Source organism: Chenopodium album, chromosome 23, assembly GCF_948465745.1.
Source record: "Chenopodium album chromosome 23, dcCheAlbu1.1, whole genome shotgun sequence".
Lineage (NCBI taxonomy): Eukaryota > Viridiplantae > Streptophyta > Magnoliopsida > Caryophyllales > Amaranthaceae > Chenopodium > Chenopodium album.
The window spans coordinates 6,484,671-6,504,329 of record NC_137856.1 but is presented as its reverse complement, the minus strand read 5'-3'; the positions used below and the strand labels follow the sequence as shown (position 1 = coordinate 6,504,329).

The window sequence follows — 19,659 nt, the reverse complement described above, 5'->3', positions numbered from 1 at the left end:
CCGACACGGCCCGACACGGTCGCCAGCACGGCGGCCCACCTGTGGGCCATGCCGTGAATAAAAATTTGGGAATCGGCACGGGCATGGCACGAGGCATGGTGGGCGGCACGGTGGTCAGCCCGTGGGTCGGCACAGCACTTGTAATTTTTTTTTATTACATGTATTGTTTTTTTTTGCTAAATTAATAAAATTATTTATATAAACTTAAGACATAATTAGATAAATAATTTATATAACCTTAATTAAAATAAGTTGTTCAAAACAAAATATATTAAAATTAACATAAATTAATAACATTATTTATATAAAATTAAGTTGTACTAAAAAATATATATTATATCGTTTTTTATTTACATTTATTATTTTTTTTAAAAAAGTGGCACGGTTTGGCCCGCGGCCTGGCACGGCACGGCCCGCCAGGCACGTGGGCCGTGCCGTGCCGTGGGCTGGGGTGTGCCAAATTTAGGCACGTCACGGTCCGCCGCGGAGCCGGCACGGCATGCCCACCACCGCGGCACGGCACGCGGCGGCACAGCACAACCCGTTGCCCATCTTTAATTGAAACCAAACCAATTTTTGTAGATTATAGTAAAGATTAAACTGATGACACTTAGGGTATGTTCTCTTCAGCTTATTTTTAGTTCAGCTTAGCTCCAATAGTTCAGTTCAGTTCTAATTTCTCTCATAAAATATTCAGCTCTAATAAGTTCAGTTCAGTTCAGTCAATCTGAACAGGCCCTTAATCATGATGGAAATAAAATCCTGATATCATGAGCTTATTAAAATAGGACCGTAATTAATTAATATCAAAAAGGGGATGATGGGGAATGTATAGTGTAAACAAAAGAAAAATTACCTAGAGTAGAATAGATGCACATTTTTCACGTTGTCACCAAGAGACAAAGAAAACAAATGGAAATGGGATACTACGGAGTAGTGAGATTTATATACTACAAAGTATTAGAATCAACACCATTAACAATCCATTGACACACGCAGATAAAGAATAAAGAATTGCTAATAGAAAGAAACTAAATGAGTTTAAAATTAGAAGTGAGAGAAGGCCAAAATGTGTTGGAGAGAACTTGACTAGGGCTTAAACACCATGTGTCCAAAAGAGGATAGGTGTAAGAACAACTAACTTCCAACTATAAATGGAGGAAAAACTCTTCATAATAAAGAACACAGATAAACCCTAGTTTCACCAAAAAGGGAAAATTTGTTGAAAAATTCATCTAAATGAGTATAAACAAGTTATCACTTAAAGGAAATTTAAGGTCTAAAGTAAGTTTTGAGAATGAGGATAAAATAATAGAGGAGGGAGAGTTTAGAAGAAGATTAATCACATATTTAGATGAAGGAATATGATAATTATCACCAACTATTGTTCCCCAAATTGAAAATACCACCTCAATTTTTTTTTTTTTTTTTTTTTTTTTTTTTTTTTTTTTTAATTTTACCACCTAGTTTTTTCCAAAAGTTTTCAAATTCCCACCTTATGTGCGACATGACGTCATCATGGGCCCATACTTTCGTTTTCCCTCGATTTCCTTCTTTCTTCCCACGATTTCCTTCCAATTTCATCTTTAAATTTGATTTCAAATACAAAAATTTCGCAAATTAGGTTATAATTGCTACATCTAACCTACAACGAACTGAATTGAGTAGTTTAATTATGGTTTGGGTAATCAATTTGCGGGTTTTTGCTCAATTTGAAAAATTAGGGTTTATGAATTGATAATTGGACAATTAAACATGTAATTAGCTTCCCATTTGGCCAAACTTTGTCCCAAAAAGAATGACCCATTTGGCCAAACTTTGTCCCAAAAAGAATGACCCATTTGCATTAAAACACTCACCAATTTGCTACAATATTTGTGCAAAATTAGCTTCCCCATATAAAAATTTGATTTTCCATGTTATTTTATTACTTTCTCTCTTTATTTTTTTGCAAACCTCATGTAAATTTATCTTTCCAATATACTTTTACTTCTTTTTACTTAACTTCCTTAATACCCGCGTAATCAACCCAAATGGGTCGTTCTTTTTGGGACGGAGGGAGTATATATACATACATATATTGTTAAATTAGAGAGGAAAGTGAATAGAATGGCTTGTTTATTATTCATCAATAGGTAGAGTATTTATACAAAACCTAAGAACATAAGATAGGAAACAATCTTCCTAAAAGATATACTTAAATAATATCTTAACATATAATAAACCTAAATATATTATTCTCCTAATAAGATCAATATGGAAAATATATCACACATATATTTTCCGATATTATCTCTAACATATATATATATATATATATATATATATATATATATATATATATATATATAGAGGAAGGCTCATATAAGAACCATCCTCTATATAAGAATCCAATCTTATACAAGAATCCATCTCAACCGTTCAATGATTTTGATCTAACCATCTAAAATCCCTTTTTAGTAATGGCATTTTTGTAATTTTAATAACTCTTTTTCAATCTTTAAATAAAAGAAAACCCTAAATCTCTCTCCTCAGCATTTTCTCTGTTCTCTCTCCTCTACCTCAAGAACTTGGTAAGTTTATTTATTTTTTTTTTGCCATTTTAAGTTCAATTGTTTTTATATTTGGTTCGATTTTGTTGAATTTTTTTTTTTGGCGATTTAAAGTTTATTTTTTTGGTTTTTTATTTTTTTTCGATTTTTAATAATATATTTTTTTAATTTCCAGTTTTTTTTTTCGATTTTTTATTTTCAAGTTGTTTTTTCGATTCTTTTTTACGATTTTCCAGTTTTTTTTTTATTTTTATTTTCCAGTTTTTTTTTGTCGATTTTCCATTTTTTTTCGATTTCTTATTTTCAATTTTTTTTATGATTTTTTTTTCGATTTTCCATTTTTTTATTCTATTTTTCAGTCTTTTTTCCAGTTTTTTTTTTGTCGATTTTCCATTTTTTTTCGATTTCTTATTTTCAATTGTTTTTTTACGATTTTTTTTTCTATTTTCCAGTTTTTTTTTTTTTTGTCGATTTTCCATTTTTTTCGATTTCTTATTTTCAATTTTTTTTTCGATTTTCCATTTTGTTTTTTTTATATTTTCCAGTTTTTTTTTTTTTTTTTTTTTTTTTTTTTTTTTTTGTTGTCCATTTTCCATTTTTTTTTTCGATTTTTATTTTCAAGTTTTTTATTTTATTTTTCGTTTTTTTTCCAGTTTTTTTATTTTCGATTTCAATTTTTTATTTTTAATTCGTTTTTTTTCCTCGTTTTTTCCTCTGTTTTTATTTTTCAATTTTTTTTCGATTTTCCATTTTGTTATTTATATTTTCCAGTTTTTTTTTTATTGTCCATTTTCCATTTTTTTTTTCGATTTTTATTTTCAAGTTTTTTATTTTTCATTTTTTTTTTCGATTTCAATTTTTTATTTTTATTTCGTTTTTTTTTCCTCTTTTTTTTCCCTAATTTTTTTCGCTTTTTTTTTTATTAAGTTTCTAGTTTTCATTTTCAATTTTTTTTTCCAAATTTTTTTTTCTTGCTTGAGTTTTTCTATTATTGGATTTTAATTTCAAATTGTTTTTTTTTTTACTATAATAGAAAACTTTAGAACATAAGGGAAAAATTTAGAACATAGTAGAAATACTTTAGAACATATAGATAGAAAATGTTAGAACATAATAGAAATACTTTAGAACATAAGGGAAAACTTTAGAACATAAGTAAAAAATATAATAAAACATAATAGAAAATTTTAGAACATATGGGAAAACTTTAGAACATAATATAAATACTTTAGAACATAAGGGAAAACTTTAGAACATAATAAGGGAAAACTTTAGAACATATGGGAAAACTTTAGAACATAATATAAATACTTTAGAACATAAGGGAAAACTTTAGAACATAAGGGGAAAAATATAATAGAACATAATAGAAAACTTTTGAACATAATAGCAAACTTTATAACATAATAGAAAATCTTAGAATATAAAAGAATGATTTATATACATTAGCCTACTAGCTCAACGGATAGAGCATTGTGCAAATGCACAAAAGATGTGGGTTCGAATCCCACGTAGGTTCATTTTCATTGTGTCAAGACAAGCGGTTGTATGTGAGTTAAGTTGTTTTTGAAATTATTTATAGAGTTAACCTATGTAGGAATCGAACCTACATCTTCTATGCATTTGCATAGTGCTCTGCCAATTGAGCTAATAGGTTTAGCATATGTTCTAAAATATACTGAATTTGTTCTAAACCATGAACAAGAATATTAGAAAGATTTGCATAATCATACTACGTACTTTAGAACATAAACAGAAATTTTTTTTTCTATGTTCTAAATTTTTTTTCTTACTCCTATGTTCTAAATTTAGTCTACTTATGTTCTAAAGTTTTATTTTCCTATGTTCTAAATTTAGTCTACTTATGTTCTAAACTTTTATTTTCATATGTTCTAAATTTAGTCTACTTATGTTCTAAAGTTTTATTTTCCTATGTTCTAAATTTAGTGTACTTATGTTCTAAAGTTTTATTTTCCTATGTTTTAAATTTTTTCTACCTATGTTCTAAAGTTTTTTTTTTCTATGTTCTAAATATTCTTTTTACCTATGTTCTAAATTCTTTTGTCTATGTTCTAATTTTTTTTTCTTATGTTCTAAATTTCTTTCTATGTTCTAAACATGTGCTCTACATTTTCTTCTTATGTTCTAAATTATATTTTTGTCTATGTTCTAAATGTTTTCTTATGTTCTAAACATGTGCTTTAAATTTTTTTCCTATGTTCTAAACATGTGCCTTCAATTTTCTTCTATGTTTTAATTATTTAGCCTATGTTCTAAATTTTCTTCTACCTATGTTCTAAATTTTTTTTCCTATGTTTTAAGTTTTCTTTTGCATGTGTTCTAAAATTTTTACTATGTTCTAAATTATTTTCCTATATTCTATATATTATTGTCTATGTTCGAAATATATTTCCTATGTTCGAAATTTTTCTCTATGTTCTAAATTTATTTTCAATGTTCTTAATTTTTTCTATATATGTTCTAAATTTTTTCTATCTATGTTCTAAATTTTAACCTATGTTCTAATTTTTTTCACCTTATGCTCTAAATTTTTTTTCCTATGTTTTAAATTGCTTTCCTATGTTCTAAACTTATTTTCTATGCTCTTATTTTTTCCCAATATTCTAAATTTTTTATTTTTTTTCCACCCTAGATCATTATGCTAAATGTTTTACCTCTATGACAAATTTAGAACATAAATATAAACATAATACACCTACATTTAAAGCAAGAAAATAGGAGAGAATCCCTTAGCCTTCGATTTAATTGCATTAACCACCATCACAACATCTGACTCGAGGTGAACAACTGTGAAGCCCAGCCTTCTGGCAAGCTGCAAGCCAAACCTGCATGCAGCAGCTTCAGCAGCTCCCATGTCCCACCCTGCACCCACTTGACGGACAGCAGCAGCAAGAAGCAGCCCCTACTCGCTTCTAATAACCACGCCCAAGCCTGTTTTTGCACCCATATGAGCATCACAATTCACCTTCACCATCCCAACATTTGGACAAGACCAAGAGCTAGGAGCACGACACACAGTAGGAGCAGCCCTTTGTGTCACTTTAGATGCATACTCATTGCTCTCTCTGACGTAATTCATCCACCCTCTTGCTACCTCAACAACATTAAACGATTCCTGCTCAAAGATGCCTTTGTTTCTACAATGCCACGCAGCCCACAACACAAATAAATCTTTAGAACATAATACATCTAAATTAAGAGCATAAGCATAATATACCTAAAATTAGAAAACAATTAATATTTTTCATGGCTTTGAATAGCAACTACATTTCAGGCATCAATTATACAAGTATAAACACGTACGAAATATTTGATACGGTAATAAGTTCAATCACCCTACGATCATTATTTTTCAATAGTGCTCATCAAGTGTGCTGTTAGACCTAAATTATGGCCCACCAAGAGGGATCAATTCCGGTAACTAACTCTGGGTTCGGTGAGTTGGATCAGGGCTATTTCAAATGAGCCACGCTAAATTAGCGTGTCTAAAAAGTCGAAATGTTAATCAGGTTTTGTTCTGGTAGGTTCTGATCGGGTCAGGTTAGTTTTTGACACCTTTACTCAGCGGTCACTACTACTACACGAAGAGAAACTACCAGTAAATGCAGAGATTAAAACTAAGCATATTATATATTAATGAAGAGCACAATGGAAATCCTTCTTTAGTCAGACTCAAACCACCATACCTTCAAGACCAAAAAAAAGCCTTCGTATGGATGAAAAATCACACCCAAACAATCACAAATCACAAGCCAGGCTGAATATAATCAGCATAGTGTTTAATGGGCTTGATTATGCTCCCAGTATTACTAAAAACAAATCCCAACCTCTACCGAAATAAAATTAAGAATCCTAATGCTCGAAGCTGTTTAAGATTCTTCTAGTAAATAAGAACCCAGACACAATCCAATTCAAAACATGTCAAGCAAACAACAAAATATTAATTTCAATAGAAACAACACAATGAGACTAGAGGCAGCCAGGGATACTAATAATGCAAAGCACAGTACATAAATCCACAAAAAAAAATCTACTCTTGAGCAGTAAGCACCCATTAATTAGCCACAAATCACAATTTATTCTCTCAAACCGCTAGCATAACACATAACCCAAACATGGACCATAAACCTTCTCTCATAACAGAATGTATTCAATAGAAAAGTCTGAAAAGAATCGAACAAATATCGATCGAAAATCGAACAAAAATCGATCGAAAATCATTCGCAAAAATCACACAAAATAATTCGCAAAAATCGAACAAAATAATTCGCAAAGATTCGAACCCTAAATTTGCTAAACTCGAACTCAAAATAATCAAACTCCATACGAAAAATCCAACTCAAAAATCGCACAAAATAATACGCAAAAATCGACTCCTAAAAATCGCAAAAATAGAACCCTAAATCCGAACCCTAAAAATTGCAAAAATCACCAATTAAAACTGCAAATTCACTTGAACATCATGCTAATTTCATGAAAATTTGAACAAAATCGAAAAGAAAAACATACCTGAAGCGAAAATCCTTCAAATTGCAACTTGTATCAGATTTTTGGGGGTTTTAGGAGAGAGAAAATGAGAAAATCGGGAAGAAGAGAGTGAAAGTTAGAGGAGAGAGAAAAGGTTGGGAGGTGGGTAAGGGGTTGAAAAAGTTGGACACGTGTTTTAATCTTAACCGTCTAAAACAATTTGATCCTACGGTTGAGATGGATTCTTATATATCTAGGGTTCTTATATATCTAGGGGTTCTTACCGGATCCCTCCCCTATATATATATATATATATATATATATATATATATTATAAATTAAACGCATGTGGCAAATATATATATTATAAATTAAACGCATGTGACAAATAAACCGTTTTCTTTTATTCTTTGAAACAGATTAGATATTAAAACTTCATGTAAAGTAGGAATTGAAAAACACCCTTACAATGCGCCATGACTAGGAGAGAAAAAAAGATTAAAAAAAAAAAAAAGCCAAAAGGGTGATTCTTGATCCACCACTTGCTTCCGTTGCTCTTATGGAGTATTATTAACGAATTAATTAAACAATCTGATTTAAGGATGAATGATTTAAGCGAGTACAATACATTGTGTGCTAATCCATTTTTCAATTTATAGACTGAATGTACTTCGTACTTTTAAAATGTCAAGATTTTCCTAGCTATGAAATTAAAGAAACTATAGAAAAAAAAAATCACGAAAAGAGATATATAGGAAACACTATTATACTAATAAATAAGAGGGGATTCTTAAAATAATATTGATATTGATTTTGAAATGTTCGGAGTCATAATAGGAAGGAAGATCACTAAGATTAACATATATATTTAATAATGTATCATAAACTTGATTAATTTTTTGTAAGGGAATTGAATATCTTAAACTTGTTTGATTTTGTCATATATATAGTATCAATATTATTATTTAGAGATAGGATTAATGGAAATTAAAGGGATCAAAGTAAGGAAATATCAATATTTGTGCTAGCATGTTCAACTTTCAATCAAAAGTGAGTAAAAAGGACAAAAATGTTGAATTAAATAAATGAAAAATTATGTTGTTTAATTTTTAAACCTACAATGGGAAACTAGAAATTTGGAAAAAAAAAAAAAAATTAACTAATGTTTATATAAATCATTTCAAAACTTACAGTGTGCCGTGACTAGGAGAGAAAATAAGATGAAAAAAGCCAAAAGGAAGATTCTTGATCCACCACTTGCTTCCATTGCTCTTAATTAAGGAGTATAATTTAATTAATTAGACTATTTGATTTGATTGTATGTTCAATTAGCTTTCATTTTATAGTCTGATTAATCTTCTTAATTTAGAAATGTCAAGACTTTTCTAGCTGTGTAATTGAAATAAAATCATAGGTTTATATTATTTTCATGAAAAGAGATAATGCAAATCTAAAAAAAAAAAACTCTATACATAGGAGTTTATTAATCATATTTTATCAATTAATAAATCTATCTATTTGTACTTTACAAATTCTATAACTTGTTTGAAATATTAGAAACTCACAACTAAACATATTTTTTCAATTCAAAGCCTAAATTCAATGATTTGTTTCAAAGCATTGAGGAAAATATTTAGGCTAAGGTCCAAGTAACTCATATGTTTCAAAGCAACAAGGGAAGAACTCACTTTACCTTGCAAACAATGATTTTCTTTTCTCCACAAGAAGTCAATAGCATGCTATAACTAACCCCACAAAGGTCTAAGCTAGCTTGATTACATGGTTAGTTTGGTTGCTACAACAGATGTCATGCACTCAAGCCAATTGACAATAGTTTTTGTTATCATCATTATCTCCCCAAGATGACAGTAGTCTGGAGTTCTCGATTCGAATACCCTTTTCGAATGTTAACTCTTTAAACAAATGAATAGTACTCCCTTTGTTTTTTTTATTTATATCACTTTTCTTTTATGAGTGTTTTTTTTTAAATGCATCACTTCTATATTTGGTAAAGTTATACTATATTTTATTATTTCTCTCCTTTACTTTAAACCCCACTTAAATTATTTTATTATTTCTCTCTCATCTATGGTACTCACTCTAATAATAGAATATCTATTATCTCTCACATACTTTTTCTTTCATGATCCCTCATACTTTTATTTTAATAATTTATTCACCCACGCACAAAATTATATTTATCTCCTAAAACTATGTGCATTCCCAAGTGATGTAAATAAAAAAAATAAAAAAAAAAAACGGAGGGAGTAGTCAGTTATTCACCACCACAACAAAAGCTTCTCTCTTTTTCAATCAATTTTTAAAAAGAAAAAAATGGGGGAAATTATAAAACAAAGTAAAAAAAATAAACATTTCTACTTTTTACCAGCGCAACCCCTCCACGTCTCCACCCTGTCGCTGTTGACTACCACTCTCTCCTCCACCGGCGTCGCCGCTTTCTCCTACTCCGACGCCTCTGCCGTCGCCGCTTTCTCCTCCTCTTTTGCATCCTGTTTTTGGTTGTTGCTTCCTACACTTCAATTTTTGCAAAAAAATCCAGGTAAAAATCCGCCATTGATGTCTTCTTCGAGCTCCAAATTATGATTGCTTGTTTTTTTTTTTGAAACACTGTAATACAAATTAATGATGACCCATTATCGTAAACTTAGATTATATCCTATTCTCAGATGGGTTTCTTTTGATTTTCCCCCAAACCCCTTAAAATTGCCATCAAAATACCCTATTTTTCGAAGTAATTTTCCATGTTATTGTAAGTATAGTAATGTACAGCATTATTCTAGTTTAATCAGTACTATGAATGTTAATTTTGAGCAAAATGAAGGTATTCAAGGGAGTTCAACTTCCAATAATGGTGATACAGTTCGTAGATTTTCTAAAACTATTAAGAAAGAGGCTCAAGGTGCATTGTTAGATTATTTGCATTCTACTAGAAGCTTACCCTTTTTGGATGCTGAGCATATGAGCAAAAATTCCCCTCAATTTTTGAGGAAGCTGGTAGATAATGTCAAGAATGAGCCTGAAATTGGGCGCTCTGTGGCTCGTTTCTTGCGTTACCATCCTATTAATGAATTCGAACCGTTCTTCGAAAGTATAGGGTTGGAACCCTCTGAGTTTGTTGCACAACTTCCGCGTGATTTGATGTTTTTGAGTGATGAGGAAGGTTTGTTTGACAACTACTTTGTTTTGTGTGAATATGGGGTTAATCGCTATCATATAGGAAGGATATATAGAGGGGCAAGAGAGGTGTTTCGATATGGTAATGGGGTTTTGATATCGAAGCTACGAGAATTTGAGGAGCTCGGGTTAAGTAAACCTGTTATAGCTAAGGCTGTTGTCTTTAACCCTTGTCTTTTGATTGATGGTGGGGGAAAAGAGTTTTTTAAGGTGGTAGTAAAGTTGCAGGTCCTTGGTTTTGCATATGAATGGGTTGAGCAACATTTATTGGAGAATGCTTTTTACAATTGGAGACAAATCTTTGAGTTGCTACATATGCTGAATGATATAGGCTGTGAAAACAAGGAGTTGGGGAATTTGTTGAGGCGACATCCAGAACTTTTATTTGATCATTCAGGTCGATTCACCTTTACATTGATTGGGTTTCTGATAAAATTTGGATGCACGAAGAATGACATATGCTCACTGTTTATTCACTTTCCACAAATCAAAGTTGGAAAATTTGTTCAGAATCTTGGACGTGCTTTTCAGTTATTTTGTGAATTAGACATGGATGCTTTGAATATTGAAAATATTATTCAAACACATGTCATGTTGCTGGGTTCATGCTCAGTGAAGAAAGCAAACAGTTTAATTTGTAATTTGAACATAGGAAAGAAACGCTTGTGTGAAATCATTATAGAAAATCCGTTGGTGCTAAAGAATTGGGTTTTGAGAGCAAAAATTAAGCGATTGCCTGAGACTAGAATGTGTCCTCGCAAGGAGAGGATTAAATTCTTATCAAGCATTGGCTTCACAGAACATTCAAAAGAAATGGAAAAGGCACTAAAGCTATTCCGCGGCAAAGGAGAGGAACTCTGTGAGAGATTTGACTGTCTTGTCAAAGCAGGGCTCAGTGAAGGGGATGTTGCACAGATGACAAAAGCGGCACCACAGATTCTCAATCAATCAAAGGAAGTTATAGAGACAAAGATTAGATATCTCGTTAATGATTTAGGCTATCCAGTGTCAAGTTTGAAACCATTCCCAGGGTTCATTGCCTATACAATGGAAAGGGTAAAGCTTAGATTTTCTATGTACACTTGGCTTGTCAATCAAAATGTTGTTTGCGGTACATTGAGTTTGAGTACCATAATTGGATGCACGGACTCATTTTTTGTGAAGAAGTATGTAAATAAACATCCTAGAGGCCTTGATGTGTGGCAGGAGTTGAAGAAGACGATTTATGTGAAATAAGTTTCCCTGCTCATTAGCACAGTTCACTTGTGCATGCTGAGAAACTGATTCAGATTTTCAGCCATTATTACTCCCAAGTCTCAAAGCTTTTGGACTCTATTCAGCATAATCACAAAGTGTGTTCAGTACTTGACAGGTACTCCGTAATCACTAAGAGAGCTTACATCATCCATTTGTCTTGTTTATGTTTTATCTTGGTTCTTGAACATATGTTGCAGCTGAATATTTGAGTGCATACTTTGTAAGATTTTTCTTTCAATATCTGTTCTGCCTAGGTTTTAGAGTGAAGTTACTAAGCTAGGTGCCTTGAATGTTTTAACATGAATTTTAATTTATGCTTAGATAATCAGATTTTAAAGAATAGGAGACTAGAGATGTCAATAGTCAAGGTTCTTTGAACGTAGTTCCAGTTTTCTGACTTGCAGCATTTTTGTATATTAGGGTTGTGCTAATTTTCTTTATTTTTCGTAATTATTATTTGGGATTTTAGGATTTTAGGCTATATGAAAAACGTTGTGCGTGCTTAACAGTTCAGCCCAACAGAGAGTTTTGTGGTTATGCTTTGGTACTGTTTAGCTTTGCCTTCTGCAGCAACTATAGGCTACTAATGCAAGTGTATAATTATTGCATGAAGGTAATGTTATCCAGGTCTCTGCCTTGCTGTGGCCTACTCTGTTGTAACTGTGAGTGTGAAGATGGGACACATAGCATCATAAATTCTGTATTACGGTTTATATCAGAATAATCTAAAATGTAAAAACACGGAATTCATTTTTAGATATTAAGCTCAATTACCTATGTCCTGGGGCCCCTAAGCACAGAATCTACTAAATAACTTGGTTTGGTCAATAATCTTAAAAAATGAATCTTTTGATGTCGAGATTCCTTTTTTTCAGAGTGTGCTTGTTTTGCAATATCAGTTGGAAGGAGGGGAATCCTCCAAAAAAAAAAAGGTTAGGAGGAGAGGAAAGGGAAGGAGTTGACTTACATTTTACTTCCAAAATTTACCATTATGGAGAGACTAGTTATTATTCAAGGAAAATGAATTCCTCCAAGTTCTTTCTTTTCCTTTTCCCATTTCATACTTGAACAATGGAAATAGATCCTTCATTTTCTCTTCCCATCTGTCAAAGTTTCCTCACTCACACTCATCATGTAGGCTTTATGATCCACATTTTAAATACTGTTTTATGACAAACTCCTACTCCCCTGAATACAGAACTCCAGAGGGAGGGATATAGGGAAAAACGTTTCCTTTCTGTTGTTGCAAAGATAGTAGATCTGCTTCATTCAAGGTTGGTGGTCCTCCCCTCTTCTAGTCTTCTATGTGCTCTTACTGTATTTCAGGTCTTTACTTGTGGACGTTGTGGTGCATCCCATAGTTTCCAAGCTCAAGTGTCGGGTATTAGAACACCCATATCCTTGCTGTAGCTTGTCTTAAGTGCAGCAGAAAAAATGCCCTTGTCTATGCTATACAGGCTAATAAAATGGCGGTGAAAAGGAAAGATCCCTTGCATCTATATTTAAATCTGATATTCTAAAAACATCATTTCTAGAGTGGTATTATTGAATGTAATTTTATGGCCTTCAGTTTATTCTCTAACTGTGGCTTGTTGTTTTGCCAGAAAATTTTTAGAGTATACCAACTGAAGAAAAAAAACTTCTGTTTTCAGGTTGTACACTGAACTATATACCATCAAGCAATGCTGCTCTCTGTGCTGGCTTCCGACTATTTGGGATTTCATACGTAACTCTGTAAGCACAACTCAACACAATTACTGTTTATCTAATATTTGAATCGTGTTCTGTTTCCCTCCATAATATATTTTCAAAGCTTGAAGGATTCTCTTACATTTGCATACCCAAATTAGTAAAAAAGAACGAAAAAAAAAAAAAAAAAGATATGGAGACTTCCTCTATCCAAGGAAGTGCAGAAAATAGAATGATAAATATTTTGAGTTGAGGGTGCTATAATTGAATCAGGTGCCTTTGGGCATTAACACGATCTTTATTTTTCTTTGTTTGGAGGAAGGACAAATAATACCCTTACTGCTTCCTGATATGCTCCCCCAAAGCCCTCTTCTTTTTTTAACAATTGATCCTTTATACAGTGTACAACTCTTTCTTCCTTTATTTTATTTATTTATTTTTATTTATTTTAAACGCTGTAGTTAATATTCAAATAGCAACCTAGGTTCCCAATTTGGCCATTTCTATCTATGTCTGTGATGGTAAAATCTTTTTCTGAAATTTTCTTCTTTATCTCATCCTTGTAGATTCAAGCTATAAATCAAGAACTGCTGATCTGAAGTACATTTTCTTTGCTGTTTCTACTTCGAATTTTGCATGTACGAATGTCATTATTGGCTCTGGTTGGAGCTCTGGTTTCAGGAAGGAAGTAGATGAAATGGATACTGAATATCGGTTCAAGTTTGAGATTTCATGTCTGCTTGTAAAATAACTTCTCATTTTTTTTAGGAATGTATTTAACTCCATTCATCTGTAATTTTCACCAGTGTAGGCGTGTAGCTCACTGTTTCCACACTAATACATGGCTTTTAGTTGCTTCTATTGAGATTTTAATGAAGAGGAAAAATGAAAAATAAGAGAAGCAAGGTATTACAAAGAGGTGTCTGATTTGCTGAACCCTCTTGAAAATCTTTGGCAGGGGATAAATGTTTTGAGTTTCACTTATCTATAATTATTGTTTCACTCCTTGTATTTAAGGTTATTAAACTAGAACAAATTAACAATGTACAAAACTATAGCAAATTTAAAGCATACTAATTGGCAAGCTCCGGCTTGTCATGGTTGGACAGTCATCACAGTTGGCTCTCACAATCAATCCTGCCGTTTGAAGTGATAATGTAGATGTAAATATGTTGCTATTAGAGTGTAATAATATAATCAAATAACCATAAGGGACATGAAACATGCTAGGAAAAAAATTGTGTTTTGCTTGCTCATTGTTGTTCCTACTTAGTCATTATGATTAGCACGATGGACTTGGAAGTTCAGCATGTAGACTGTAGAGCGAAGGAGCATTTCTCACCTTCACTTTAAATATCACACATCTGAAGAGTAGGTTGGAGCAAATACACAAAATTGTTAAAATCGAGATCTACATTGGATTGATGATGTGGGGAATTCTCACCATCAGATTGCCTTATTGCTCATTCTTGTGACTTCATCTTTTAATGCATGAAGTAGAAATCACAGTGTTTTTAGCTGGATAATTTGTGAACAGAAGCATTTCTATGTTGTTATGGAAGAAAAGGGGATGGCTTTGCTAAGACTAACATATGTTATTTCAGTGTTACAATGACACCTCCCAAATTACAGGGGAACTAATTGGTTTCAGGGGAATGATCATCAGCAAAAGATTCTGAACAGGAAGATCGCGACTGAGATTTTGCCCGCAAAAAAGTTCTACAGAGCTGAGGAGTACCATCTCTATTAGATGTTATGGCTGAGTTCTGTCAAACCTTGGGTACTCAAATCCTATTTGGCTTGGAGCCTTTTTCTTGGTAAAATTTGTGTGTATATGCAAGTGTACTGTCATGTTTTAAGTTCTTGAGGCTTGACTTTGAACTTTCAATATGTATGCTAGCAAGTTCCTATGAACTTAATTATAAGATCATGTATTCATGTGATAGAAGAAGCTTAAATGGGGTGTTGTAATTTGTTTTGCAAAGTTAAGATGGGCCGGGTCAGGTCAGGCCTAGTGACCCATGGCCCAACCCATTTCAGATTAGCCTTAGCTCGGCCCAACCTAAATCCAGCCCGTTGAACATGTCTAATGTCAAGTCAATAACGATTGTATTCTTATAATAAAAAAAATTAATATATATTTCACACAGATTACACTTTTCAGTGATTTGTTGCCATATTATCTAGTTGACTAGTTGTATACTTCCTCCGTTTCTTTTTACTTGCAACACAGCCTTGTGGCACGTGTTTTGAGGTTGGGTTTATGTAATGTAAACGGATAAATTATTCATTATAATTTTTACAAATGATACTTAACCCTATTCTAATCTTCGTGTAAAAATTATATTGATAAAATCGCTCGTTTACCCTCATTAATCATCTCCTAAAACTGCGTGCCTAAAAGGTGTGTTGCAAGTGAAAGAAAACGGAGGAAGTATCAATCTAATGAAGGTAAAGATTGTTACTTATACAATTTACTATGATAATTTATTTTCCAATAATTTCCTAAAATGCTGATTTCATAAAAAGAAAAGAAAAAAAACCTAGGGACACATTAGACATTGACATAGAGAAATACGAAATGACACAATTACAAGATACGTAGTATAAATTATTAAAACCAGTTTCTAAGGGGGTGTTTGGTTCAAGCATATTAGGTATAAGGTATGGGTTTGGAATAACCAAAACCATACCTTGTGTTTGTTTCTTGAAATTTCATTTTTCAAACTCATACCTCAAACCCTCAAGGTATGGGTTTTTGACACCCAAGGGGGGAGGTGGGTATGGCTCATACCCATACCTTTAGGTTTAAAATTAAAAGGAAAACTATCATTCCTAGATAAAAACCAAACACATGAAATCAAGTATCAAGTTCCAACCCCATACCACCCAGGTTTCATTCCTCATTCCAAACCCATACTATCGTTTGAACCAAACGCCTCCTAAATAGTATTTCCACTATCTCTTTTTGTTGGTTACGTTTGGAATCTTTTATTTTAAGGAGTGTAAAAATTTAACTATTATAAGGATGCTTAAGGAGTGAAACCTATATATTTGGTTAATTGGTTTTGACAAGATATTATATACTAGTTTCCCATACTATAAATTTGGTGAATGTATGTATAATGCAAAAGTCAAATTAGATCAAGTAAAAAAAAAAAAAAAAAAAAAAAAAAGAACAGAAAAATATTACTTTGTATATATTGAATTTATGATAAGACGTTACGGAGTAAATATTAATTAACGTAATAAAGTTTAGCCATATCATCATATTCTTAGTAGATTCATTTTAATGTATAATTTTTTAAATAAAATGATGTAGTTATGTCTTAAATATAAACTCGAGCTAATTTTACTTGATCCAGTGGACATAAACGAATCGAGGTACAAATCAAAGGTTAAGAAAATAGAGTGGCCAAATAAGAATTACAAATAGATGATGCAAGAATGAAGATAACTTCCAAACCCAAGTGTACTACACTACTAATCCAATTTACTATGCAATCTTGTTTGCCCTTTCATTTCTTGTTTCCTGAACAACCCACAACTTTTCAATACAACAATTAAACATAATACTGCCTTCCCTTTTTTTTTTTTTTTTTTTTTCCACTTTCCATCATTTTTAATTCCTCTTCTCTTCTCACACTCTCCCCTCATTCAGCCCCTGGTATACTTCAATAGAAAAACCCCTCAAAAAATCCACTTCTTTCTTTTTCAATCTTTTCAAATCACAATATCTTAATCATGTTTTGATCTGGGTCTTTAGTTTTTTTCTTTACCCAGATCATAATTTTCAACCAACTCTACCAATCTTCTTACTTTTTGCCAAAATTAAACTCAATATTTTTTTTTTTTTTCTTGTTGGGTTTTTAATTAATTACATTTTGATTTTCCTCTTTAATTCTAATGATGGTTGTCATCTATTGAGGTCAGCTTCTTGTAATTATTTTAATTTTGTTGGGATCAATGCAAAAATTTAATTAATTTGATTTATTATGTGTGTCTTTCTTATTTATTTTTGCATGCTTCATTGTTTTAGTTGGATTTCTGTCTTATCGAATTTAGTTGTCATTGAAAATTTGATTTTATTTGGGTTATATGATTTGTCTTCTTCCCTTAACTATAGTTATAATTGAAGGATATAGATTTTTCAATGCTTTTGTATAATGGTATTGAATGAAATTGGTGACCTTTTTTTTTTCTTTGGTTTATTGATTTTGAATTTATATTTAAAGCTTAAGTTTTGAGCATGAATTATGGTTGAGATATATTTTGATTCTGATCTCATCAAAAGGGATTGTTTTGTTTGATAACAGTTTCTGAATTCTGATTGGTCAAGAAAGATCAGGGTTCAACAAAATTTTCTGTGAGTTTAAGTGTAATGCAGTTGATTTTTCTCCAGATTATAGCTTGCTCTAGTATTGCAATAAAATACTTTAGTTTTCAGCATTTTGTATTGAAATGAATGAATATTTAGAGTTTTTGACTTGGCTGAGTTTGAGGAGTTTAAATCTGTAACTTTTAGAGGAAATATGAATGTGATAGAGATTATGTTCCACTTGCTGTAGAATTCTGAGTCTGAATTAACATTATCGAACTTATGAATGTTAATAAGTTATGAAAGGAAATTACGCCCTATTTTAGAATTTCGAGTCTGAAGTAACATTACAGAACTTTTGAATGTTAATATGTTATGATAGAATTTATGTTCCGCCTTCTTGTAGAAGTTCGAGTTTGAAATTTGTTAGTCATGGAACTTTGACAGGAGGACATGGTTCATTATTGTATTCTTCCTTTAGAAGTTGTACTAGGTGTTAAGTAGGAGTTGATGTTGTCTATAAACTCGCTAGTTTTTGTTTGCAGGCTTGTTAATCCATCGTCTTGAGCTTTTATCCGAATTTTTTCATCATGGTTAGAGGTAGAGGAAAAGACAAGAAGCAGACTGCTGTTACAGCTCACAATGATGTAGAGAACGCGAAAGATGAAAACATTCCCGCATCTAAGAGAAGGGGGAGGCCACAGAAGCCACTGAAGGATGAGGTCGAAGATGTAGAGAGTGCAAAGATAGCAAACGGTGAAGAAAATGCTAACAGTTCAATGACGAGTAGAAGCTCAAAAGGTCAATTTACTGCTGTGAGTGGAACAAAAAGGAAGAATTCATCACAAGTGACGGAGAATTTAGATTCCGTCAAGGAGGAAAATGTTGCAGAACCAAAGTCTATTACTGAGGGTTTTGTGAAATCAGTAGGGTTTAGACAAATTGGAAGCAGGAGAAAAAGCAAGCCTCATCGTGCTGCTGAAGTTGGTGTAAAATGCAAATGAAATGAAAGCGTCTGCTATGACTTTCAGCACCCTCATTTTGTGTTGGCATATGGTTTATGCTGAGGGTCGACCTGTATTGGCTCATTTTTCGTGTTCAGCATTTTCTTAGTTTCAGTTTCTTGTGAATTGTTCAAGCTCAATCCCCCCCTCCATTGAGATTGTGGTTTTATTCTGATGAACATAATTTGCTGATTTCAAATTTGGAAGAATTTTTAAGCAATGTATAGTTTCATTAGTCATTTGGATGACATCTATTTCCGTTTAATTCAATTTCCTGCTGTCTAATTTTTAAACAGCCATTCAACTATTTTTTTTCTCGTCAGAGCATCTGAGGATAATGTTAAACGTGTCTGTGTAGATATTGCGAATTGCACACTGAAGCATAAGCAGCAGTTGCTTCAAACGGAGGTAATTAGCTATCTGAGCAAGCTGTGAACAATTGAGCATTTTTTATGCAGGATGTTTGATAAAAAAAAGTTTGGTTGAATTCATCCGACAACTGTTGCACAAGCATTTTAACTCAAGATTTTGCCCGAGGTAGTAAAAAATATGTGCTGGATGAACCGATGAAGTAAGTTTCTACCCCCCAAACCACGCCCCGCATCATTCTATACTGTCTGACCACTGACCACTTAGCTGATCTTTACTCTATTATGTCATCTGTCATTTTAGTATTTTACTGGCTGCCAGGTTTACCTTAAATTACAATGCAAGAACTACTAATATCTTTTGGTTGTGTGCATAAAACTTACATGGGGCTTCCTCTAGCTAAATGCTTTCCTCGCTGAATTAGTGATCTCATTACGTCTTTCTGATCAGAAGTACATCTGTTTGGCCCTAAGTTTCAACCTGCCTTCCGCAACACAAGCGTGACTCATGAATGGTGTTAACCATCAGCAGAGGTTTGCAATTATTCCATAAAGTCTGCAAGAGGCTTCATTACATGTTTCTTATAGTTCTTGTAAGGCTTGCATATCAAAATAATATCTCATTTCTTATGCTTCAGTTTTCAGGTTAGTTCATCCCGAAGTCTAAATCAAGAAGCTAGGTTTGCTTCAATGATTGCAATTGGTATTAAATCTTCATAAAGTGTTTCGCTTGCACAATCACTCTAATCTCCCCCGTAAAGCCTCATTGTTCTACTGTCTGATACTAT

The 19,659-nt window shown here is 32.3% G+C and overlaps 2 protein-coding genes across 3 annotated transcripts; both read left to right on the top strand.

The window, feature by feature from the left end:
• Nucleotides 1-9,396: 9,396 nt before the first annotated feature.
• On the top strand, nucleotides 9,397-14,081 carry LOC145608199 (transcription termination factor MTEF18, mitochondrial-like). Of its 2 annotated transcripts, XM_081663812.1 has the most exons (4): nucleotides 9,397-11,607; nucleotides 12,691-12,766; nucleotides 13,145-13,226; nucleotides 13,748-14,081. In XM_081663812.1, exon 1 carries the CDS (start codon nucleotides 9,684-9,686, stop codon nucleotides 11,469-11,471), a length of 1,788 nt encoding a protein of 595 aa, XP_081519938.1. In that variant the 5' UTR covers nucleotides 9,397-9,683; the 3' UTR covers nucleotides 11,472-11,607; nucleotides 12,691-12,766; nucleotides 13,145-13,226; nucleotides 13,748-14,081. The 2 variants fall into 2 exon arrangements, with proteins under 2 accessions (XP_081519938.1, XP_081519937.1); XM_081663811.1 differs by lacking the exon at nucleotides 12,691-12,766.
• A 2,773-nt stretch (nucleotides 14,082-16,854) lies between these two features.
• LOC145609003 (uncharacterized) lies at nucleotides 16,855-18,751 on the top strand. Its single transcript, XM_081664582.1, has 2 exons — nucleotides 16,855-17,109; nucleotides 18,045-18,751. The coding sequence occupies exon 2, from the start codon at nucleotides 18,090-18,092 to the stop codon at nucleotides 18,501-18,503; it is 414 nt and encodes a 137-aa protein (XP_081520708.1). The 5' UTR covers nucleotides 16,855-17,109; nucleotides 18,045-18,089; the 3' UTR covers nucleotides 18,504-18,751.
• The last annotated feature ends 908 nt before the right edge of the window (nucleotides 18,752-19,659 follow it).

Coding starts and splice junctions, on each gene's coding strand:
- LOC145608199 (XM_081663811.1), top strand. CDS start 9,684: ATGATGACCCATTATCGTAAACTTAGATTATATCCTATTCTCAGATGG.
- LOC145609003 (XM_081664582.1), top strand. CDS start 18,090: ATGGTTAGAGGTAGAGGAAAAGACAAGAAGCAGACTGCTGTTACAGCT.